This window comes from Ruditapes philippinarum, unplaced genomic scaffold (genome assembly GCF_026571515.1).
Source record: "Ruditapes philippinarum isolate M1 unplaced genomic scaffold, ASM2657151v2 ctg1408_1_1_1_1, whole genome shotgun sequence".
Taxonomy (NCBI): domain Eukaryota; kingdom Metazoa; phylum Mollusca; class Bivalvia; order Venerida; family Veneridae; genus Ruditapes; species Ruditapes philippinarum.
Window position 1 is genome coordinate 206,452 of NW_026859522.1, and position 17,684 is coordinate 224,135.

A 17,684-nucleotide genomic window follows, 5' to 3' on the forward strand; every position below is an offset into this window, starting at 1 on the left:
TCATGCATGACAAAGTTACAGTCCGGACATGAATTTGTATCTTCAAACTCTTCTAGAGAGAATAAGTACCTTCAAACTATAAGTGTAACATGGGTCTTTGTCATGACACATCGTCCTTATGTGGTAGACATGTATGCCTAAATATTTTAAAATCCTTCGATGCATGACAAAGTTACAGCCCGTACACGAATGTGTGTACCTATAAACTCTAATTGTGAGAAAGTGAACTTCAAAATTGTAGTGTGTCCTTGATATTTGAGGTAGGGACTTGATTATTAGACGCGACACATTGTCGTGATGTTGTAGATATTTATGCCAATTGATTTTAAAATCATTCCATGCATGAAAAAGTTACAGCCCGGACGCGATTGTGTGTACTTATTAATTCAAATTGTAATAATTTGAAACTTTTAAATGTTAGTGTGACCTTGACCTTTGAGGTAGGGACGTAATTCATGGACGCGACACATCGTCTTGATGTGGTAGACATTAATCCCTAGTTATTTTAAAATCCTAACCATGCATGACAAAGTTACAGCCCGGACACGATTGTATGTACCTATTTTCTCTTATTGCGATAATGTGAAACTTAAAATTGATAGTGGGACCTTGACCTTTGATAAAGAGTCGTAATTCTTAGTCTTGATGTGGTAGACATTTCTGCATAGTTATTTTAAAATCCCTCAATGTATGACAAAATTATAGTCCGGACACGAATTAAGTGGGGACGCACAAACGGACAGACGGACGGACAGACGGTGCTATTACATTATGCCTCCCTTCGAGGGCATAAAAAGGGGCATAATTCTGTCAAAATGCTTGACAGAGTTAATCCTTCTGTCTAAAGGCTGGGGTCTTGATTGTGAACACATGTGCAAAGTTTCAAAGCCATATGTCAATGGACTTTGAAAATATTTGAGGTATTACAAAAACTTTAATGAAAATGTAAGTCGAAACACGCGCATAATTCTGTCAAAATGCTTGATACAGTTACCTCCTCCTGTTTACAGGTTGAGTCATGATGGTGAACAAGTTTGCTCAATTTCAATGACTTAATAAAATATTTGAGGTATTACAAAACCTTTAACATAAGTGGTTACGCCGACGCTCGTTTGACTACAATAGCTCTACTTATTCTTATCGAATAGTCGAGCTAAAAAACTGGTAATTCTAACTTTTATGAATATATCTTATAATTTTAAAATGAAACGGGCTAATGAGGCACTATCTTTAAAAATCACAGACAACTATGTCTGGGTATTGTTTGGCAATATATACCCCAGACAATTGAATATTCAATAACTTTTAGTCGATATTTATCGCATTTCGAAATAATTTTACGGATTTTAAAGTAAAGCATTACGGCACACATGTTTTTTACATGTATATAACTTAAAGTTAGTAACGGCACTTGCATAAATAGCCTGAATGAAGGAGTAAAGACTTTCAGTTTCATTTTACAGGTATAGCATGTTCGAATCTAAGTGAAACATCTTTTTAATTTTAACTTTTAAAATTTTTGCAAAACTTGAAAACCGTGATTGGGAGGTGTACTCATTTTGCCTTAAATGCTTTTCCATTAATAATAAATAAATGAATAATTATAAAGTTAAAGATTTTTGTACATGTAAATGTCAATTGAAACAATGTGACGACTGATAAACTTAACTTGATATCTTTCAGATAAAAACTTTGTAATGTATATCAGGTCAAAATCAAAGTCGTAAATATCGTTATCAAAGTCCAAGAGCCCAATATCGAAAAGTAAGATTAAGGCAAATCATTTGTGTAAGCGGATGATACCAACCAAGCAAACTTTGTACATTTATCCTCCTAATATTTAGCAACTTACTGTGGATGATCTCAACCTGCGACACAAGTCTGAAGATAACTTAAGGTACGTTGATTCTTAATAGTTAAATTATCCATGAATTACTCTTTCAAAACGGTGATATTTTTTGGTTTCAAGGTCTACGGTAATAAAATACAGTTGGCAAATTTTTGAATTTGAAAAAAAAATATATTGAAGAGGACTTTCAACAATGTTTAAAATGACTTAAAAAGCATATTTAAAAAGTAATGTATGATATCACAAATTTCACTTCATGCCTTTTAGTCAATAAACTGGAGGTTATTGTTTTTGCCGTGTGTCTGCAGATTTGTTCAATCTTATATTTAACATAAACTATACACAGGCTTATCATTATTGACACTATACATGCTCTTTTATATGGCAAACATTCTAAACCAGGACTTTATATTTTGACATGCAAAACATGACGACAATGACCCCAATATGATGTCAAAAAACGGCCATTATGATCCTGAATCGCTTATCTGAGATACAGTGCTAGAAAAGGTTACAATTTTCATTTTTCAATGTTAAGTAAGTAATGAGGTCATATTGGATTTGTCATATTTGAACCAAGTAGCATAATGTTCAAATGTGATCCTTTGGAGGCTTAAAAACAACAAAATTACATAAAACTGCATATTTGGTTTGATTAAGTCTGTACATAGGGAAAATTGAAATAGTGCAACATCCCTCATGCCTGTGAACCATATGGTATTCATCATATCAGTTTTGTAAAGGTCAATAACGCAATGCTACATGCTAAATATTAGGTAGACATAGTAGTTTCACACAATGAAACTTAAATGCGTATATCTATATAGGTCAATATAAATCAAATAATTCCCGAGGCAGGGCCAACTTTGATCTCAAGAGGTCAAATATGTGTTCTACACATCATCTCATAATACGAAATATTTCTGCCCAAAATTTTCGATTCGAAGGATTCAAGCATAAACTAAATTTTGAAATTCAAACAAAATGTGACCTTGACCTGAGGTAAACTTGAATTTGGGAAGGTCAAATCTGCACTCTGCACATTGTCTCATTATGGTTAATATTTGTGCCTGGTAGATTCTATTTCCTTCCGCCAAAGATTACAGACCGGACATAAAACTGCTAACAGATAGATAGACATACAGGTGCATAATAATGTATGTTTTACCTTACCTAATTGTCAAGAAGCATTTATTTAAATAAAACATCAGATTATTCTTAAATCAATAGAAAATCAGTATAAATAATTCAGGATTGCAAAACATTTCAACTATCATGTCAATTAAACCAGTGTTAAACAATCTTTAACTATTTAATAAAGTTATTATTAAATGAAGATGAAATACCTTGTAACTAGAAATGTGCTCAAAGGATAATTATTCCCTCATTTTATTTGCATGTCACAATAAACTTACGTTTTTGTAAATATTTCATTTTGTATGTCACAATGCAATACTTACAAATTTATACATATTTTTCATTTTGTATGCCACAATAGCATATTAACATATTTGTACATATTTTATTTTGCTTGACATATGGATCTTATCAAAAAGTACAACTATTATATTATTAGACCAATCAAAAAATCAAAAAAAAAAATTCTAAAATATCTTTTTGCTAAAGGATAATTTCTGTTCAACAAACAAGCCACAAAATTAAGAAATTACTGCCCATGTTTTGAATTGTGTGTTAGAGTATAACATACATATATGAAAAAGGACAATACACAGACATGCAATAGATAGTAATCTATTCTAATACATTTTAGGTAAAACATGGCAGTCCCAGGAAAGAAAGCATCAAAACAATTTTCATCATCAACAACATCCGTCGCATCGGATGAAGATCTTCAAATTTACTGCCAGCCTTGTGATAAGGAAGGACCTAGAATCTCTGCCCATGGTTACTGCACTGACTGCAAGGAACACCTCTGCAAGAATTGTTTTACAGCACACAAAGTCAGTAGGCTTTCCAAACATCATACAATTCAGGACGCTACCAATATGCCTAAAGTTTTGCAGCAACCCTCAACACGCACCCACACCGGCCAGTCTGATGACCTGACGACACCATGTCCTAAACATCCACAAAAAAAGATCAAGTTCTACTGCAATGACCATGAAAAATTTCTTTGCATTGTTTGTGTTACCCTTGAACATGAAGCAACATACTGCAAAGTTGATTATATACCATTAGACATTTCTGGTGATATAGTAGACAGCAAAGAATATCAAGCTATCTTGAATGCAGTAAATACCACTTCTGACAAATTTCAACAGATATTAAAAGATGTCAAAAGCATGGCATACAAATCGAATAGCTCCCTCAGAAATGCATTAACAGAAATCAAAAACTTTCGACAAGAAATCAACCAAATACTAGATGAACTTGAGAAACAGGCTGAAGATGCAGCTAAAGGTATAGAACAAGAAAACAACAAACATCTGAAAGCAGTAGAAACAACATGTGAAGATATAGCCAAATCTCTGAAAACATCATCAGATAACATCAAACAACTTAACACATCACAACAGGCCAACAAACTCTTCATTGAGCTTAAACTTGCAGAGAAAACAATACAGGATGTGCAGCGAAAAACACAACAATCTTTATCGTATGATATCAAAGAGCACAATTTTCAATCAAATGATGTAATATTGAATTTCCTAAGAACAGAGAAGTCACTGGGTACATTGACACATAAACCTTTAAATGAAAAATCTCAATCTGTACAAATAAAGTATAGACAATCTTTACATGAGGGAAAGATCTGCGTGAAGACATCAAAAGATAAAAGCAGTTGCTTTATAACAGGAATGACTCTGCTGACTTCTGATCTTCTTATCATTAGTGACCGTGATAACAACGCTATAAAGATGGTGGATACCAGCAGTCAATATGTGTTTGATCAACTACAACTAGATGATAGACCATGGGATATCACCACAGTAACCAGTACTAAACTTGCTGTCACTCTTCCTGACATACAAACAATACAATTTATATCAATCTCATCAAACCAACTCAAAAAGAAGCACACTGTGAAGGTTGATGGGCAGTGTTATGGTATAAACTGTTATCAAGGTAAACTTGTTGTGTCATTCCGTACTCCTGCAAAACTTCAGGTCTTTGATATGAATGGCACTTTACTGACAACGATTGATGGAAAAAATATTTTCGAATGTCCAGATAATATCACATGTAACAAAAGTTCTATCCATGTATCTGACAGGGACATGAATACAGTGACAAAGTTAAACTGGCAGGGTGATGTGTTAGGTTGTTATAGTGGTATGAGTTACCCTACAGGAATGTCATTGTCAGATGATGGTACTGTCTTTGTGTGTGACATGTGGAGAAATGTTATAGAAGAGATATCAGGAGACTGTTCCACAGGACAGGTGGTGTTGCATGATCTAGAGACACCAAGGGCTGTATGTTGGTGTAAAGAAACAAAGAAGCTGTATTATAGCTGTGACACTATAAGTGGTGACACATATAACATCTTCCTTCACATCTATAAACTGTCGTAGAACAATTCAACTTTAACTGTACTATCAAAACTAGTAAATACCTAATTAAGTGCATACTTATGTAATGTTGTGTACATTAAACTGGGCGCATTATCCGTAATTGTTTCAAAAACTGATAAAAACAATTAAAATGTTATCATTTGCATATTTTTTTTTAATTTTGTTTGGAGAAAAAATGTTCAAGTTCTTTGTGGTAAACATAGTATGAACATTTATATCATGAATAATTATAAATTCTTTTGTGGTTTGTTGTTATATCTTCGTATACTTAACACTATCAACATAATTATTTTTGTTTTACAAACCATCCACTTTAGACTTATTCACTTTAAGTCATTAAAAAATAAAATTGGTTTTGTCATATAAACATATTACAAATTTAGGGAAGAACTGGTTTAAAATATTTAAAAACCTTTGTGATTTGATCACATGCTCTTTAATTAACATAACGGTTGAATGAATTGTATTTCTTTGTATGTAAACTCCAAAATACATTTTTTAAACGGCAAAACATTAACTGTTATTCTGATAGTAGTAATAACAAGTGTTCATCATAACATGCGGAATACTCATTGTTCGTGTATACGCCGACAAAACAGAAGTTACTTTCTTAGCTTTACATTGTCAAACCATCATGATTCGGATCGGCATAATCCAGCTTTACACGTTTTTAAATAGGAGATAAAATAAGCTCCGACCATTTTCCTGCCCAATATATCATCGTAAATAAACGTATTTATCCGCTCATTTTCGGTATTTACCGTCAGCGACAAGAAGAAAACAAGAACACGCACCGGCAAAGTTTCCGTTTCACTTGCATGATTGCCATTCTATGCCTTTATTACGGAAGTGTCCTGGTGCCAATTTAACATGTTCTATAAAAAAGATAACTCCTACGTAGGAGATAAAAAAGCCTAATTTTGAGTTTATAACTTCTACGTAGGACTTTATAAGTCCTACGTAGGACTTTATAACCCCTACCTAGGACTTTATAACTCCTACCTAGGACTTTTTAGGTCCTACGTAGGACTTTTAAACTCCTACGAAGGACTTTGTAACTCCTACGTAGGACTTTTTAACTCCTACGTAGGACTTTTAACTCCTAGTTAGGACTTAGTTACTCCTACGTAGGACATAATAACTCCTACGTAGGACTTTATAACTCCTACGTAGGACTTTTTAACTCATACGTAGGACTTTGTAAGTCCTACGTAGGAGATAAGAAGCCTAATTAGAAGTTTTAAACTCCAACGTAGGACGTTAAAACTCCTACGAAGGACCTTTCAACTCCTACGTAGGACTTAGTAACTCCTACGTAGGACATTATAACTCCTACGCAGGACTTTATAATTCCTACGTAGGGCTTTTTAACTCCTACGTAGGACTTAGTAACTCCTACGTAGGACTTTAAAACTCCTACGTAGGGCTTTTTAACTCCTACGTAGGACTTTATAAGTCCTACGTATGAGATAAAAAAGCCTAATTAGGAGTTTATTTTATAACTCCTACGTAGGACTTTTGAACTCCTACGTAGGACTTTTTAACTCGTACTCAGGACTTAGTAACTCCTACTTAGGACTTTATAACTCGTTCGTAGGACTTTATAACTCGTACGTAGGACTTTTTAACTCGTACGTAGGCTTTTATAACTCCTACGTAGGACTTTTAAACTCCTATGTAGGACTTTATATCTCGTACGTAGGACTTTTTAACTCGTACGCAGGACTTTATAACTCCTACGTAGGACTTTTAAACTCCTACGTAGGACTTTTTAACTCGTACGTAGGACTTAGTAACTCCTACTTAGGACTTTATAACTCCTACGTAGGACTTTATAACTCGTACGTAGGACTTTTTAACTCGTACGTAGGACTAAGTAACTCCTACGTAGGACTTTTAAACTCCTACGTAGGACTTTTTAACTCGTACGTAGGACTTAGTAACTCCTACGTAGGACTTTATAACTCCTACGTAGGACTTTATCACTCCTACGTAGAAGAACACTTATAAAGTCCTACGTAGGAGTTATAAACTCCTACGTAGGACTTTTTAACTCCTACGTAGGTCTTTAAAATTCCTTATAAGGTTTTTTTTTATCTCCTACGTAGGAGTTATAAAGTCCTACGTAGGAGTTTAAAAGTCCTACGTAGGAGTTATAAAGTTCTACGTTGGAGTTATAAACTCCTTATTAGCCTTTTTAACTCCTACGTAGGAGTAATATGTCCTATGTAGGAGTTTGTAAGTCCTACGTAGGACTTTTAAACTTCTAATTAGGTTTTTATATCTCCTACGTAGGAGTTATAAAGTCCTACGCAGGACTAATAAAGTCCTACGTAGGACTTTGTAGTCCTATGTAGGACTTACAAAGTCCTACGTAGGAGTTTTAAACTCCTAATTAGGCATTTTTATCTCCTACGTAGGAGTTATAAAGTCCTTAGTAGGAGTTACAAAGTCCTACTTAGGAGTTATCTTTTTTATAGAACATGTTAAATTGGCACCGGGACGCTTCCGTAATATTTTCAATCAACATCAGCGGACTTTAATTGATTATAGGCTTACAAGTTTTGAAACGTTTTTACGGAAGCGTCCTGGTGCCAATTTAACATGTAGCACCGAAGAATGCATTGTCAAGTTTCAAAGGCTGGATTTTTGGCAATATTGAATAATGGTAATGAAAATACTTATTAATGATAAATTTTATATTTACTACCTGTAAATAGTAAAAGTATAATTATTTAACTGCAAATTCTAAAAATTCCATTTTAAATACCTATTTTATGCCTATTAATAATGTAATACATTTTTGTAAAAGACTTTTAAAATATGACCTATACTGTGTCGATGTGACGTAAAACCCAAACCAAACAAACAAACAATCACCAAATTGAACAAATTGCAAAGTTCTGTTTTAATGCATTTCTCTTTTTATTTCTGTATATTTATAAAAAGTATTTTGTATATATCTTAGTCGTTTTTTTAGTGTTTTTTACTTAATAAAATTTACCTGGTGTTTTTACTAAATATTTACTAACTGAAATACTTGAACAAACCTGAATTTAAGCAAGTAAGCACTGTAGTTCTACAGACGAAGACTTAAATTTGTTTTCTTTCATAGATACACATCTATATACATTTATATCCCCTTATATTGTAACCAATGTTATAATAAATATATAACTTTTGTACAGGACAATGTGATGTTACATGCCAGATACCTATGCTCTTAACATTATATTTTTACAGAAAACTTGTAAGAATTTTATTTTTAATTTTTTTGGGCTCATATATCCTACGCGTGCATTGGACTGACATTTTTATATAACTTTTGTACAGGGCCATTTTAGGATCATACCTTAATGTCAAAATCAACACATTGTTTAAGTAAATGTTGTTAGTATGAATTGTTGAGAACAACAGACAAATTGCAATGAGTACTTGATGCACAGGTGAGCTAAAAGAACATCAGAATATAAATCAGATAATCTTTAGGATGTTTACCTGTAAGGCTGTCTGTACAAGTTTGAAACAGTCTAGAAGCTTAATGTAACTTTCAAAAAGCATAACTAGTTGGAAAATTAGTTTATATAACTTTTGGCACAGATCTAATTTCTGAAGAAGAAAAAAAACACCAAAAACCGATCAACTGTATCAAATTTGTTTACATGTGATTTTTTGCTTGTATGCATTTTTAGAAAATAAAAATTGATTTTACAAAGTGATAGTTATTTTGAATCATGATTATCCCCAAGTTCTAACCTGAAAAAATACATTGATGGCAGTCACACTTATTTAATATAAAAGCAATTTCGGGTTTAATGTACCAACAACACTTAAGGCCATATGGCGACATTCTATCTTTACTGTTGGAGAAGACTTCAAGTGGCCTTCCATGCTTTATTTCAGGCATCATGAACAGGCAGTTATGAAGAATCACAGACATTCCAAAGGCTGGCTGGATAACTTCATCACATAAAGAATTGAAAGTCCCTGTCAGGATTCAGAAACAAAAGTGGTGAGGGGCAAGTGGTTTGAAGTCAAAAACCTTATCCAATTGCCCACAAATGTCTCTTAGAACATGTTGTCATTTTGCCCAAGCTGCATTATTTGAAACATTTGTAGATCAGATGTATTCCAGGAAATGCTTAATATGTACCAAACCATCAAAGCATTGTCATTCAGACAAGATGAAATAAATGTGTTGTTATATTTTTTGGATTCTTTGGGATCATTGAATCCAGCAATTTTAAGTGTTGAAAATTGAGTAATGCTCAAATCGGTGCTAGTATAGGGGGCGTGAGTGATGTTGCACTTTTTAATGCTTCGAAGGGATCACTTTTTTCCAGCTATTTACTATAGTGCTATATATACTGTGACCTGAAGGCTGGACCATTTCGACCCTAGGGGCATAATTTATTTAAATTTTGTTAAGGACCAAAAAGCAAATGCTACATACATTTGTACTCAAAGAAAATCTAAATTCTCGGCAATATAGTTTAACAAAAGACAACTTAAATGTGTTTTCCTATACACTTACACATAAAATAAGTGACCAAAGGTCTGGGTGAATTTTGGACCAAGAGGCAAGACTTATATAACTTCTGTTGAGGTTCATAAGGCAAATATACTTGCCAAAATCTAAGTTCTGGGCTTTGTAGATTTTGAGAAGACCACTTTAAACTTAACTTTTTTCTTACAAAAGTTAATATAAACTAATTGATACCCTGGATTGGGACCAATTTTGGTCCAAGGGTGGGATTTAGAAAACTTTTGTAGAGGACAACAAGGTGATGCTATTTGCAAAAAATCTCAGCTATTGGCATTGATGTTTCAAAAAAGACTAAATGTCCATAGAACTTAATGACATAGGGATTAGGGCAATTTTGACCCAAGGGGTACCAGGGCTCTGTCATTTTTTACCAATGGACATTACTTACATAATTAAATAGAGAACCAAAAGGTAATGATACATGCCATACATTTAAGCTCCCACCATTGTTATTTTCAAGCAGCATTAAAGGCATTTTTACTGTTAAAGTCTATTCACACCTTTTATTCTAAAAGTCTATGTAAACTAAGTGACACATAGGGTGGGTCATTTTTGACAAAAAGAGAATGAATCTATGCAACATTTGTGACCACAAGGTGAATGTGTGTCTTTTAATATGAAACCTTTATTCTTTCAGAAATCACAATGAATTCAATACCCTAGATATAAACATAGAACACGACTCAAAACTTAAATTGCATTACTATGTTACCATAAGTGTTACTATAGGCTATCAAAATATCATCTGTTATTAACTACATTGTATAGGAAAGCTTCCATCATCACCAAGAGATTGCTGTTTAATTGATACCTTGATTTCTTCTAAACTCTACAAATAAATTTACATTGATATGAAATAATTCAGTGATAGCTAATACAGATAGCTTAAATACTAATTGTATGAGAAATCATTACCTAATGGTTCTTATTGTTTTATTTGAAACTTACAAAATTGAACTGGATTGTGTAGAAAGCTATGAATTATCTTGATCCAAGTCAGTCTTAAAGACTATAAAGCTTTGTCAGTAGAATAGTTGTTTGTTTATTAATAAAATCATACCAAATGATGGTATATTCACAAAGGCAAAGCTAACCTTTCAAGAATTAGAAGTGATAAATGTTTTGTTTGGGAAACTTTTATTCTGGTTTCATTTATAATTCATGCTTGAAATATAAACATTTTAATTTACTGTTTGAATTTTTAGTATATTTCACCACTTTCAGCTTTACATCAAGTAAAGCCAAAACATTCAACACTCACACGGGGATAGTACTTTTTCTAAAGAAAGGTTAATAGGATTTGACTAGTTGTTTTAATATTTTTCTCTGGGACAAAAATAACAAACCTGTTCAGCTTGGTCTTTCCTCATACAGTAGGTCTCAAAACATTATTGCATCTCTAGAAGACAATACTTGTGTTTGTCTTCCACTCTACTTCCAACCAACTAAATTTAAATAACAGATAATACGTAATATTATTACATATAATATCAATAATGATCATTAAATAATATTACACCTATGTCACAAACGTTTTTATTATAAAACATCACTTTCAGCTCTAGACCAAAATGTTACAATTTTCCCCACTTCACAGACGATTAATAAGCTAGTGCTTAATAAACCAGTGAGAATTATATTCTATTTTCATTGTGGAAAGGACACTTTGTTTTTTTTTTTTGTTCGGTAAAACGGCGCATCAACACAGTTAATGTTATATAGCGCTGGAACTTGAAAGACGATTTTGGCCCACCTCGGGTGTTACAAACTTTAAACAACACCCAGTGTTAAAACTACATTGTACTTCACCTGCTGCAGCTAAAATATGCATAGACTCCAATAATTCAAACCCATTTAGTCACTTCTTATGATCATGCAGAGTTAAACCATTTTTGATGCTTTAACACTAAAAAGGCAAACCCTCAGCCAAAAGAGGTGCTTGAACGGACACTAGGATTGATTTGGATTGACTAAAAAGTGCAAACTATGTTGATTATACCTCATTAAGTTAATTTGGATGACTTGAAATTGCAATTTAAACTGATTTCAATTTTGTAATGTGTTAAAAATTGAACATAGATCATGGCTTTGTGAAAATTAACCCTGTATTTTCAAAGGAACTATAGCTTATTAAGATATAATATGTCTACTTATACACACCACACCACATCGGTTTCAATGAAGAAATATGGGCATTCCAGATAAGTGAACATCTAATGCCTGCAGTAAACTAAGTTAAGCTCAAAATAAAATCAATAACTTCTATCAGCGCTTTCATCAAATATATAAACTTACCTTTACCTTTCGGGACCTTCAAACAGAGCTTCATAACTTAAATGATTCGCAAATACAGGGCTATCTTATTCGTTCTAGAGTTAAGTGGATTCTTGAAGGTGAAAAACCTTCACAGTACTTTTGCAGCTTAGAGAAAAAAAATTACACTTCTAAAACTATTTATAAAATTCAAAAGGATGACGGAACAATTGTTAAAGAACAAACAGCAATTCTCGAAGAATTAGAAAAATATTATCAAAACCTATTTATGGCAAAAATACACAATGAAAATGACGATTCCTTTGAAAATTTTATTTCAAACATAGAAGCACCTGTTTTAAGTCCAACAGAGTCAAATGCTTTAGAAGGTCAAATAAACTATCATGAAGCAACTTTAGTTTTACATAACATGAAAAATAATAAAAGTCCAGGATCTTCTGGTTTCAGCGCAGATTTTTACAAAGTTTTTTGGAAAAAGATAGGAGTTTTTGTCGTTAGAGCTATTAATAACGCATATGAATCAGGCAAACTTTCCATAACTCAAACACAGGGAATAATTACATGTATTCCTAAAGACAATAAACCAAAAGAATTTTTAAAAAATTGGAGACCCATAACTCTTTTAAATACAGTTTATAAAATTGCTTCTGGAGTCATTGCAAATAGAATTAAAAAAAACTTTAAACAAATTAATTAGCAAAGATCAAACCGGATTTATTAAGGGTAGATATATTGGAGAAAATTCAAGACTTATATACGACATTATGCATTATACTGAAGAGAAAGATATCCCTGGTCTTCTTCTTTTAATTGATTTTGAAAAAGCTTTTGATTCTTTGTCCTGGTCATTTGTTCAAAAAACATTGTCTTATTTTAATTTTGGAATTTCTATTAAACGATGGTTTAATATTTTTTATAAAGACGCACAGTCTGCTGTAAGTCAATGTGGATTTCTGTCAAATTTTGTAACAATAGGTAGAGGCTGCAGACAAGGAGACCCGCTTTCTTGTTACATCTTTATTTTATGTGCTGAAATTCTCTCTCTTAAGATAAGAAACTGTAAAGAAATAAAAGGTATAAAGATAAATAATTTAGAACATAAATTATCTCAATTTGCGGATGATACAACTTTAATATTGGACGGGTCAAGCAATTCCTTAAATCAGGCACTTGATGTGTTATCGAAATTTGCTCATATATCTGGACTAAATGTAAACTTTGATAAAACAAAAGTAATTTGGATAGGAAAAATAAATACTCATCAAATAGTATAAAAACACGATGGAAATTATCATGGAACCAACATAATTTCAAAATGCTGGGCATAATTTTTGATGTAAATTTGAAACAAATGATACATATAAACTATGAAGATAAATTAATTAAGATTCAAAATTTAATAAATCATTGGAAAAGGAGAATTCTCACTCCAATAGGAAAAATCGCAGTTATCAAAACGCTTTTAATTTCAATTTTAAACCATCTTTTTATAGCCCTACCATCACCACCTCAGAACATGATAAATAAACTTAACAATATGTTTTATGATTTTATATGGCAAGGAAATGTTAAAATAAAAAATACCGTTATGGTTAAGGACTATTCAGAGGGAGGTTTAAAAATGTTAAACTTAAATGCTTTTATAATGGCTTTAAAGATAAGCTGGTTCAAAAGAATGATTAGCGATGCCTGTTGGAAAAACATTATTATAAATGAATTTGATATGCAAAAATTATGTCACTGTGGAAAACATTACATAGATAAAATTGCAAAAAGCATTTCAAACGTTTTTTGGAAGGACACTTTTAATGCGTTTTCTACATATATAGATAAGTATCCTATAAATAACGAATCTTTCGCAGAACTACCATTGTTTTATAACGATAAATTACTAATTGGCAATAAAAGTATATTTCTTAATTCATGGTTTAAAGCCGGTGTATATTATATCGGAGATATGTTTGATTCTTACGGTGCTTTTCTTTCATTAGAAGATTTTAATAATATATTCAGGCTTAATGCAAACTTTTTAATCTTTCACGGAATTAAAAAAATGAAAAATGAAATGATGACAAAATTTAATTTTAGTATGAATGACGTAAAAAAAACTTGTGGACCAAAATTGCCTCCTTATCTAAAAAAAATAATTATTAACAATAAAGGATCAAAACAGACTTACAATTTATTGAATACCAATAACACACAACCAACAAGTAAAGCAACCTGGATGAAAAAGCTTGATCTTCATTTTGAGGAAAGTAAATGGAAAGAAATTTACGAAATGCCATTTAAAATAACAAAAGATTCTAGGATACAGTGGTTTCAAATTAGGATTATTCATAGAATAATTGGCACTAACTATTATTTACATAAAATTAAATATAATGATAATCCTCTTTGTACCTTTTGTAAAAATGAAAACGAAACTATCGAACATTTGTTTTGGCAATGTAGTTTTGTAAAGGACATCATTGATATCTATTTCAAAACAAAAAAGAATATTTTTTCCGTCATTAACTGCAGACGAAATGATTTTTGGCTTAACAGATGAAAGTCCTTTATCAAAAACTAAAAATCTAATTTTAAATTTACTTTAAGATGTATATTTATCAATGTAGAATGCAAAAGAGTATTCCCACAGTTTTTGGAGCTAAAAATATATAACATATTGTTACAACATTGAAAAAGAGACTGCAATGATAAATAACAATGTTGAAACCTTTAATTCTGCGTGAATTCTTATCTAATTTTCCTTTATGCAGATTAACACAAATATTTTTGTTTTCTTCTTCTTATAATTATTATTACTTTTATTATAATTATTATTACTATTATTATATTATATTTTACCCCGCTTAAAATGGCTTTAGAGATAAGTAAATGACTGAAAAGATGAATAGATATGATCAATAACAATATCAAAAGCGCAGACTGCAGTGAGAGAGTGCAGATGAATGAGTGTAGTATGTAAAATGAATTATTTTTCTTTTATGATATGTTCTGTTTTTTACTTTGAATTCATTTATAGTTATATGTTTATATACCCATGCTGTAAATACAATGTTTATATTTGATCAATAAAAAAAAAAAAAAAAAAGAAAAAAAAAAAACCCATGCAGTCTGACAAGATCTTGTTCTACTTTGTTTGTTTTGTAAGTTTTCTTCAAAGTAACTATGTTAAGGAAATAACTTTTTAAATTTCAAGATATACTAGTCGAAGAAAACCACAGACTTACTCATTTTCTGTAAGCAAGGTGAATACTAAATAGCTTTTTTACATGAAAGAATTCTTGACACGATTTTGAAGCTGCACTAGTGAACACCAAGTCGATTCTACATTGTTCACTGCTCAAAAATATTATTTTGAAATTTAGTTTCCATTGTAACAAAATCAAGCAAATTATTCAAATTCAGCGGAGGAAAAGCTTATACAGTATAACATTAAAAGTTTAAGGAACAAATGCAAAGCTGATGGTTATCAAATACTTATGCAAGTTTGTGACTACACATCAAACTTCAACTATACTTTACAAAGGATATATAATTGAACCCCGATGTTTTCCTGTTTTGAAAATATAATACACAGCATCTTTACTTAATGTAGCAAGTCTTCTTCTCAGTTCCTGTAAATAATGTATAAACTGGAAGATTAAAGTGACATTTGTTCCTTTTTTTGCTGTCGAATTGAAGTAGTAATATATTTAAAATACTGGCTATTATTATGGCGAATGACCAATAAATGATCATGATACAATTACCAATAGTACATTCTGAATGATATTTTCAGTTGGTTGTTTGAATTATTATTTTTTAAAGTAAAATATAAAACTAAACACAATTATGGCAAAAACAAACAAACTTATTTTTATGTTAACTGTTCACTGATCATTAACATTGGATGGGGGTCACTTCATTATTAGACACAGACTGGTAAAACAAGTTTAATCGATAAAGTATTTGCCCCTCAACCTTAGTTTCGTGGGTTCGATTTCTCCTATGAAACATGTACTGGTAAGCTCCGGCAAGCAGACTCCAAGGTGAGTTGCATGAACTTAAGGTATTGGATATATAATTAACACTTTTTCAAAAGCCATTTAAAACTTTATATTGATAAACTGTAATTTATTCTGGACATAAATAAAAAAAAAATAACAAAAGTTTACTAAGGATACCTTCATTCTGTGTTTAAGATTTAATAAAAATATTCAAACTTAAAAAAAAAATTTAATTTCAATTAAAAGGGAAATTATCTCACATTTAATTAAAATCATCTGCTGTTTTACGAAAGAAAGTTTATCTTAATTACCTCCCTTCCTTCCAATGTCTTCCTGTCTTTATTAATATCATGTAGAAATACTATGACAGGTAAACATTGCCGGGTGAATTAAGATCTGGCGTGCTGCCAAACTGTGACGACCTGTGTCTAGGATAATTAGGATAAGGCGAATCATTGAATAAATGATGTCCTGAATGGGAATGAATATTCCGAAATGTGTCATAAAATTAATGATAATTTTGAAATTACTCTTGCCCTAAAAATGGGACATTAACAAATGTGATAACCTTAAACATACATAAGCAATGTATTCTATCATTATTGTGTGCACTTTCATTATAAGTCAAATTTCATTTGTAATATGTGTAGAATGATATATATGACTCAATGCAAAACATCATCAACAACAACAAACAATGTGAGAAATAGCCCAAAGCACTCACCGGGGGACAGACAACTACTTGTGTAAAAACAATGAACACTTGTGGTTATTATAAGAATTTGAACGATGCTGGTCACTAGACCATATTTCGTGCATTTTGTTTTAATTTTTATAATAGACATGGTTCTACATCAAAAGCAAGAAATAGGTCACTTTGTCAATATTTAGGTCATTTGATATCAGCTGTCAATTATAAGAATAGTCAAACTATCCTAACTGTACGTAAAAAAGCAAGAAGGTACGTCACTAGATCAAAATCTATGTCAGCTAATATCAAAGTAGTCAAGTATATTTGGAAAAAGACATGAAATTAACAAGATCCTATTTTTTCTTACATTTTATCTCCACCCACTTGTGCAAATCTGGATTTGAAGAAAAGTAATATTTAAGTAGAGCCGATAAACGAGAAAGATCACCGCGTAAATTCAGTAAACAGAAATCATATACATGTATCATGATAACATTAACCAAATTTAAAGAGACTTTGGTATAAAGTGAGTATAGATATCTTAAAGGATATTTTAAATTCATTGACAACAAAACTACACATATAAAACACCGAGCTTTGTACGAGGCAATCCTGATTATCATTTAACCAACTTTATAAGAAAGGAATGCACAACTAATTTGTCACTGTTTATCGATTGATCGTTTTTATGGTTTACATCGGAGCCTATTTATTTTTTATACTTTATAACATTTAATATATTGAGTAAAATCTCTGTCAAGAGAACCACAATCGAAATTCTACAATATAAAAC

The 17,684-nt window shown here is 31.6% G+C and overlaps 1 protein-coding gene across 1 annotated transcript; it reads left to right on the top strand.

The window, feature by feature from the left end:
- The first annotated feature begins 1,790 nt into the window (after positions 1-1,790).
- Positions 1,791-5,652, top strand: LOC132756820 (E3 ubiquitin-protein ligase TRIM71-like). The gene is made up of 2 exons (XM_060747963.1): positions 1,791-1,897; positions 3,621-5,652. Exon 2 carries the CDS (start codon positions 3,628-3,630, stop codon positions 5,383-5,385), a length of 1,758 nt encoding a protein of 585 aa, XP_060603946.1. The 5' UTR covers positions 1,791-1,897; positions 3,621-3,627; the 3' UTR covers positions 5,386-5,652.
- The last annotated feature ends 12,032 nt before the right edge of the window (positions 5,653-17,684 follow it).